This window comes from Bacillus rossius, chromosome 1 (assembly GCF_032445375.1).
Source record: "Bacillus rossius redtenbacheri isolate Brsri chromosome 1, Brsri_v3, whole genome shotgun sequence".
Taxonomy (NCBI): domain Eukaryota; kingdom Metazoa; phylum Arthropoda; class Insecta; order Phasmatodea; family Bacillidae; genus Bacillus; species Bacillus rossius.
The window spans coordinates 66,058,212-66,067,695 of NC_086330.1; the positions used below are offsets into that span (position 1 = coordinate 66,058,212).

The 9,484-nt window shown below is 37.1% G+C and overlaps 1 protein-coding gene across 1 annotated transcript in view; it reads left to right on the forward strand.

The window, feature by feature from the left end:
• LOC134528869 (hemocyte protein-glutamine gamma-glutamyltransferase-like) overlaps positions 1-9,484 on the forward strand; it is a 116,330-nt gene extending 106,846 nt beyond the window's left edge. Inside the window, exons 4-5 of the mRNA XM_063362554.1 lie at positions 4,559-4,683; positions 9,293-9,484. Of these exons, the coding sequence (XP_063218624.1) occupies positions 4,559-4,683; positions 9,293-9,484 (317 nt within the window). The remainder of the gene's footprint in view (positions 1-4,558; positions 4,684-9,292) is intronic.

The following is a 9,484-nucleotide window of genomic DNA, read 5'->3' on the forward strand; positions in this document are numbered from 1 at the left end:
GGTGATATGCTCTTTCATGGAGTTGCTATAAATAATAATATCATCAATATAGTTGAATACGAATTTGTATTTTATATCTGCCAGGATGTGATCAATGACTCTACTCATGGCTTGACTTCCAAATGTGACTCCCATGGGTAATCTATTAAATTCAAAGTGCCCGAAAGGAGTGGAGAAGGCAGTATATCTTCTACAAGCAGGGTGAAGTAAAATCTGGTGAAAGCTGTTGTTTAAATCTATTGTAGAAAAATATTTAGCTTTACCTAAATGCTGAAGAGCGCACTCTACTGTCGGAAGAGGGTAGACATCCTGGTAAACTATTTTCTTATTGAGCGGAATATAATTATGAGCAAGGCGCCAACTTACACCGTCTTTCTTGCGTACAAGGAAAGTAGGAGTGCTGAAGTCGGAAGTCGAAGGCACAATAACATTCTCCTTAATAAGTTTATCAATAATTTCACGCATGGCCTGTAACTTAGGCGGAGACGCTTGATAGCACTTACTGCGGACTGGTATTTCATCACGTAGGTAAAACCGGTATGGAAGGACATCGCACTTCCCAATCCTTTTAGTAATAACGTCGGGATACTGGGCGATCACTTCATCTAGTTTACATCTCGGTATTTCACTGTCTACATCAGGACATACAAACACGGTGTCATCTTGCTGTCTGGCGTGCAACGGAATTTTGTAAGTGGGCGCGAAGTCAAAACATAATTCATGATGACTCAAATCAATCACAGCTCGGGCATGACTTAAAAAATCCAGACCGATAATGAATTCAGGAGATATGCCATCCACCACAGCAAAACTCCATGACCAGGAAAAGTGTTTCAATTTTATGTGTAAAATCACAGACTTGTCTGACGAAATAACGTTACCGTTAGCCACACACATATTTATAGGTTGCTGTATAAAAGACGTAGACGAAAAGCATTTCATTTTCATGAGAGCATTCACAAATTGTTGACTCACCACAGATCGGGTGGCGCCCGTATCGATTAATGCGGGAAAAAAAAAGTCTTTGAGTTTAACTTGTACATAATGTAAACACGGATTTTGACAAGAGGCTTTACGAAGGAACCGACGGCGACGACCTCTTTTACGCCCCGTCAAAACCGGTTTTCCGGACACGCAGCCCGGTAGTGTCCCTCCTTTTTACACTTAAAACAAGTTCTGTTGTGAAAGTCTACCCTAGGAGCTTGACAATCGGTTACAGCATGGCCGAATTGAGTGCAGTTCGCGCACCGGCGGTGAGAATATTGTGTCCCCGACTGTACCTGATGACGCGGTGTGTCTGCCGCCGGACTGCGCGCCGTAGTCTGGGCTACAGGAGGACTTACATTAGCCATAGGTGGAGGCCCCTTCTGGGTGACAACAACATTAGTGTTAAGATTGGGTGTAAGGCGTTTTGGTGTAACGTTCTTATGCTCATCCTTACTATATGATGTATTGAACTCGTTACCGCATGTGAATCTGCTTTGTGCATGAATGCGAGTGTCAACAGCAATCGCCCATTTACGTAACTCCTCAAAAGAATGAGGAAGAGCCAACATACTTGACAAACTAATGGCGACCGGCGAAACGTTGCCCATTATCAACTCCACGAGTTCACTTTCCTTAAAATGAAACCCCAAAACCAAGGCGTAAGCTATCACACTATCTATAAACTGAGACACACTTTCAACTGGTGACTGTAAACGTAATACATAATCTCGTTTACACTGTTCCATGACAAGAGGAGGACAAACAGCCTGAAGGACTGAATGTTTAAATTCAGCATATGATTGCCTCTGCACTATCGCCTCCGTTAACGTATTTACGTAAACCCCTGCGCATTTCGTTAATAATCCCTTTAGGAAGATATCTTGTGAAATCAATTGCAACTTGTGTAGGCGATCCGCCTCTAAAAAGAAATCTAACACCTTTTTAGGATGGTTGCTATCCAGCAATGGTAGACATTTTAATGTAGAAAAGAACAGTTTGGGAGCATACGGATCTGTAAACTCACTTACTGCGGGAACCTTGGGAGAGAAGGCACCGGCTGGGTTGCCAGACGTTTCAACTATGGACGCGCGTAAATGCGCGACCAGACGGGCTCGCAACTCCGTTACGGTTTCCGCACCGTCAGTACTCACGTCGTTCTCCGATAGGTATTGGATGAGTTCAGGCTTATGAAGCCTATAAACCCATCCAACACCGTCTCCACGATCCGATGTAGCCATGAAAAAGAAGAAACAAACAGATTAACTGCTGCGGACAGCAGAGTAGCGCAGATCTTGTAACCAATCCCCGGACCACCCGGATTGATTACATTAGCTGGGCGAACAAATAACACGTGACCAGAGCAAAATACTAGCGAAGGCTAGTTTAGCATACAGTATTCTGTTTGTTTTGAAGAATTTAAGGTAATCTTTTTATGAAATGAAAGATTAAAAACGGTGACATATATATGTAACTTTAATCATGTAACATAAGCAGTGATTTACAAATTATCTTATCACTTAGTTCTTTACATTTATATCATCTTACACGCTTATAGTTAGTTTTTTAGAGATATAGTCTTAGGTACATGAAGAATAGTTATGACGATATTTTTTTTGAACAACAAACATAACAATGAATCGTCTTAATTGAATTGTTTCGCCTTTAGGTGCATATCCAAACTTAATGGACGTCTTATTAACTCGACCAAAAACTTCATTACAACACAGGATAAGAAAACTATGTTACGTATCCACCCTTACGTAATCTCAGGTACATTAGTATTATCAACCCTAGGACGTGTATAGCAGAACCCCATAAAAACACCTCTCAAAAAAATATACGTTAAACCTTGCGATATAAATGTTATTATAGCAACATTTAAATACGTAAATTTTACTCCAACTGAGTGTACGCATACACCATTACATCATTACTAAGGATTCTACCTATCATTAACCATCAATATCTAACATCGAACGTAGGCACACAATGACGGATGAAACGGACCCGATTAACTGAATTAGAAACAACACTAAGTCAGTGTAAAGCGACTGAAAACGCATCTAAACAAATGAAGGGAAGACCTACAACCACCCACGGCCTGATAGAAAGTTCAAACGCCGACAATCCCGCAACACGCAGTCAGAGGCGGAGCTCACGCCACTGCCTGAGTGCATCCAGAGTAAGCAAGCTTCACACCGAAGAATAATTCTTAACTGGGACCCATGTTAAGCATGTGCGGTTTCCACGAGCATACTGACGACCTAGATAGACCTAGCTAAATGATCCCAAAGAGCGTGCCTACGCAGATGGACAGCCTTACTCCTAGTGAGCGAGGACTGCAAGGAAGACCGGTCGGGCGGCCCTATTTATACCCCACTAAATCTATGCCACAAGAGGCGCTACTGTCGACCTAAAAAAGGGGAAGGGAGGAGGAATGGTGGAGGGGGCACTGGTAGGTGAGGAAAGGCTGCCCGTTGGAGTGGGGGAAGTGGGACGGAGGGGAGTGATGTGCTGGGTTCGAGTCCGGTGTTGGCTACAACAACACTAAATAATTTAGTACAAGTAGTTATGACACAACACTCATGTTCTATACGCTTTATTTATTTTCGTTAATTTTTTTCGGTCACATGTGTAATATTAAATGTGTAACATTTTTGAAAAAAGGCTTTAGTGAAACTTTTATACATTAAAAGTGTAATTTTTTTATATAGTAAACAAAACAAACACATTATTTTAGCACCTTATAATTTTATAAATATATTTTGTTAATTTAATGACATAATTTAGATTTCACAGTCTGAATGTTTGCAGAAAAAAGCATGTTAAAAATTACACACCTTGTCTTAAACTGAGTTAACATACCACTAAAAACAAAACAATAATATGCCAAATTTTTTATGTACTCTGGTTTCTTCTATTAAATTATGTCTAAACATGTTCAATGATGTATGTGGATTAAAATCAATTGAAATTTAGGATTATCGATGCTAATGGGTCGTTTTACCCACTGCTGGGTGTCGTGAACACAGTCAACGCCGTGACGTCCGTATGCTTGCCAAGCTAGGATGATTCCGCCGTGGTTTACCATTGCATTCCGCAAGGACGAACGTGAAAGAGAGGTCACAAGTCCTCAGTCCTTAAACCATGGACTAGGATTGAAAATTCCCCTTCCCGGCCGGAAATCGAACCCGTGACTCTTGTAATTTTTTTTTTTTTAATAATTAACACACTGGTAAATTTTGACAGTCACCAGTGAGCCAACCAAACCATTTTCCCCGTTGAAGTTATTGAGGTTATTTTTTATATAACTCCGTGTAGTTGATTAAATGTAGTTGGTATATGGTTAAGCCCCAAAGAGACGATTAAGACACAAATTACATCCATGTCTTAACCGGCATTCAAACCAAGAGCCCTCGCACCGAAACCTGGTGCGTTGCCAACTACATCACAATACCAAGTGGGCGGACTTCAGATTAATAAATGGTTAAAATATTTTCTATTTAATAGTTTTTTTTTAATGTCTGAACCAACAGTTTTCCATTGACATGTCATGATCATATTGTGACAGGTTCCAAGCCCGACCCTGTCAGAGGAACCAGAAGAATACTCGTATCAGGTAGCACCTTCTACAGAAACCAAGACAACTGGGACGCGAAAATGATCACCAAGGATGAGAACTCAATCAAGCTAGAGGTATGCGTTACAAATCTTGGCATGAGTTCAATTGACGAGCATGAGTTCGTAACTGGCGTAGCACTGGACGTCCTAACGTTTCAAATCTTTGTGCAATAACCTGACCTCCTTTATTTTCAATAACTCGCTGAAGAAAGAAGCAATACTGTCAATTCCCTATAGAGAGGCCTCTAATTAAAAATACGTGTATTTATTACGAATACTGGAAAAATCCACCAAAGAATCTCAGTTTTTGTCTTCCTGATTAAGATTGTAGAAGGTTTCTTGGATTCCATTCAGGTTAATAGTTTGTCGATGCTTTTTTTTACCAGAGGCCATGGGGGATTAATGGATAAACTAAAATTTTATACAATTTGTCGTTTTTTCGTCCCTAACATATTCGTTGTCAAGCATGCTGTTCAGACAAACAACGGCTAAGATTACGGGCAAAATACTAGCATGACTAACAAGAATCTCCTGCGTCGTAGTTATAGTGTGTACTGACGTTTCGCTCCACATTGCATCGGGCATCTTCACAGCTGAGAACCAGCTAATATGTGGGAAACCGTGGGAACCAGGCGTCTTCTTCGGGTAACCTATCATGAGCGGCAAGTGCATATAAAAGCCCTTACACATCCCAGCTATAAGTAGATACTCATTCCTGAAAATGCCTGCTTCAATGCAGAACGAAACGTCGGGACATACGTAGTGACGTGGCTCAATCTTTAAAGGCGATATAAATCATCGGTTGATGCCTCGTAAGTTTTAAATGTAGCATATATATATGAAATAGGCTACATGTTACATAACTTATTACAAGCCCCTTAGTTGTTCGCAGTGTACCCGGACACCGTGCACTCATTACTGAACGATCACACCGTCAAATTCAACCACGACACGGCTTCGCTTATTTGGGGTAGTATGAAATAGTTTACTTCTTTATAACGCTCCTTCGACGTGATGCAAGCGATGAGGTCAGGACGTGTTTGGTCAGCAGCTCATGCGTGAGTCAGCTATGGATGGACGTGTAACGTGCTTCCGCGAAGAGAGGTGACGATGACAGATGACAGCAGTCTCGGCGGCCGCTGCTGAAGTAGCGCCGGCGGTAGGAGTGGGTGCGTCGTCTCTGTGTAAACAGAGAGGTGAAGAGTGTTTGCCTATACAAACATGGCGGGCGGTGTAGAAACCAACTTGGGGGAGTTTACTCTCCTCTATTTATGTTGATAGGTTGAGATAGGAACGGAAAAGCTTGCTTTCAAAATTTAGCCAGAAATGTTTTTTTCTTGTTTATTTAAAAATATTTATGATTCTCAAAAATAGCATAATATTTTACGGAATGCCTGAATTTGATAGTGACTCGATGCAAGGAATAATATCCCGTTAGAAGAAATTGGCATATAGATTTAAATTATTTTTTGATAATGACTAACTGCAGCAATACCATTAAAAGATACAATGTCATGGCCATGTAAAATGTCTTGAAATGTGGTTTCGTTTAAACGAAGGCAATTATTAAATTTTATTCGATAAAAACTATTAATTGCATTAAAAAACCTTGACACCAGTTTATGTGCATGCTTCCTAAAATACTTATTAAATTCTTGAAATAAATATTTAAATTAGTGTGGTGAATTTTTACAACAGTCAGTTGCTATATTTTTATCACTTTCTATGGCAGTAACTTAACGGAATTATTTTTTATTTCTCATTTGTCATACTCATGTAGCTATGTAAACTCAATTTTAGATATTTTTTTACTAGTATGTGATATGAACCAGTTACATAAATGTTTCAACGAGAAAGGCTCCACATTTTAAACTTCAAATCAAGTTCTTTGGTAGTTAGATACAATGAATTGTGGCACAAATAACAAGGAAATAAACAAATTTGACATAAAATATTTATTTTTTTTACTTGGCCTGTAAAATACGTAACTATTATAAGAATTTTTTATGTATAACAGCGCAATGCTCAGATTAGATAAGATATCATGGTTTTATCGCCATTAGTTTAAAATCTTTATTTCAAATTAGGGAAATTATTTATCTTTAAATATTTTTAATATTCAATGTACATTTTGAAATTAGACACTAAAATATTCATTAAACACAAATAAATAGAAAAAAATTAGGTAAGAGCTTGTACAATTTTTTTATTTAAGAATTTTTAAAATCATCGTGTACTATTTAAACTTTATTTATACTAGCATTTTTGATTATTCCTGTGCAATTTGTGTGATACAATATATGATTGGTTATTGCGAATTTATTAAATTATATTAGTTTTACACCTAACAAAATAACATTACAATTTATAAAAACTTTTCTGTTTTGCTAAAAAAAACTTGGTTACCATTGACGTCACACGCTTGTGTTAAGGATCATAAATGTTTGAATCAAAACATTTTTAGAGCCAGTAGAGTAATATCAGAATAACAGGGTAACGGAAGTGTGAAGGTAATGGAGTTGATGTGTTTAAAGTATATAACGTATGACGCGAATATTGCCTAATCATGAGCGGTTTAAACAAACGTGAGCTAGTCTTTTAGTACTCGCCAGTGATGTGTTAACATCTAAACTCGGTAACGAGCAGATTCATGTGTGCTCAATTTGCAAATAAACCTACAACAGGAAACTCGGAAACAAAATTTTACGTATAATTCTCTAAAATAATGCTGAGAGTGATAAATATAAAAAAGTCTTCATTTTAGGGCAAAAGTATTTTTTTTCTTTTAAAAAATAACTACAGTTCTGGTTAACCCATCCCAGGTCTAATTTTTATTTATTTCCTACAATGTTTCACATAATCAGTGCATTTGATGCGATTCGAGTAGTTGTGATGTAGTTCGTGCGCTGGTGTGAGCAGGGTGGCTTAAAAAAAAAAAAGTAAAGTTAGTGTATTTGATGCACTACAATTAGTTTCGGAACAGCTACGATACTTTGGTGCACTGTGAGTGGACTAGTTGTGTAAGCAAAGTTGGCTTTATTATGTTATTTCATGCCATGCAAAACTCTACTCAAACATATTTTAATGTTCGGGGAAAAAAATAATATACAGTAATATTTGTATATTGAAAATAATGTAAGTACAGTATTTTTCATGCAAACTATTGACAAGTAAGTAAAAATTAAAAAAATGGAAATTAATTCCACTCGTAAAAAAGAAATGAAATGGGCTCGTGGCACAAAAATATAATAAATGAAGGATATTTTTAAAAGCGGGTAAGGCCTATTTTGTAAATATATGTTTAAACAAAAAGCAGTATCGTTGGTAAAATCACACGAACTAAAACTTCAACAAGCAAAAACTATAAATATTATATTCCACGGTCGGTTTACTATCAAAATGTTTAATTTGGCACACCAAAACATTTGGTATGTACTCTAGTGTTTACGAAATTGACTATAATGGATTTATGTGGTTGCACTTGGTTTTTCCATCTTTGTAATACATTTCCGTTTATCGAATTTCATTCCATTTTTTACGAAATTACTGCTACCAAATGCTGTATACCGAGAGCTAAGATTTTTACATATTAAAAATGTTTTAAATAAAACATATTTACAGCCGGCTACAGATGGTAGCAGCATCGCATGATTTCGTATACTTTTGAAAAATTTACGTTTTCTCTCATGCTTTTGAATAATTTCATTAACTTTGGCCTACTTTTTCATACTTTGGAATACTTATGAATATTTTTGCAAAGTCATGCATACTTTTTAATTTGAAACTTTAAACTCCCAAATCTGAGGTTGGATGCAGTGTTAGTATTAGATATGTGATTTTTTGTATAGACATTTCCTATAAGATTATAATCATATTTAAGCTATCCTAAACCCATTTAATAATTCGTAGATTATAGTAAAGACATGGACAAACACTATTAAATAATGGCGTATTTTCTTCGCCATATTACGCGCGTTCTAAATATTTTAGTACCCTAAAGTTTTTTAGCCATTTAATGTGTAAAGTTTCACTTTTTTTTTTTGAAACGACTGCAGGGTAAATTTGTTGACATGCTGTATCTATCAGCAACAACAAAATTTGACGAACTAATTGGATTTCATACAAGTGTTTATACGCAAAACTGCAAATAGGTAATTCTAGCATATAAATACGATTATTTATGAAACAGTAAAAATTTATTTGAGCTTTTTAGAGGAGTTTTTAAACTAACCACCTTACTTACTTATTTACACCCAGTTTGAATTACAGTGACTTATTTAAAATATTTATGTCTATATTTTTTTAAATAAGCATTATGTTTCAAATTTTTACTAAAAATTATTTTTTTAAAATTTGGTTTATTACAAAAACTTTGGTGTTGTTTTCATTATTTAAAATCGTAACAGAAAAATTTAATAAAATTAATGTTATTCAGTGTTGCGAAAAACTATTTATTTGTAATTCTACTGTAATTTTAAAACCCACTTATTTATTTAGATTCTGCATTTTGTTGATCTAATCTGCAGTACTTATGCAATGGATGAGACTGTACTACAATTTAAACCGTATGTATTTTAGAGACAGGAAAGTTTCTGAGATTCTCCTTTGATTAACGCTATATCATCATCGATATTAAACTTTTCAAAATGATTCTCAGTACAAGCTTGCGTCGGTTCGCCTGCAGGTTCGCAGCCCGCCAGACGCCCCTGTGGGCGAGTGGAGGCTGCGTATAGAGGCCAGGCTGAAGATACAGCCCAGAGCCCCGCCTGCTACCTACAACTACCCTGACGCCATCTACTTGCTGTTTAACCCCTGGGCTAAGGGTGAGCTTCGCATGGTCACCCAGTGTACTGGACATCACACTTTATCCTGTTAG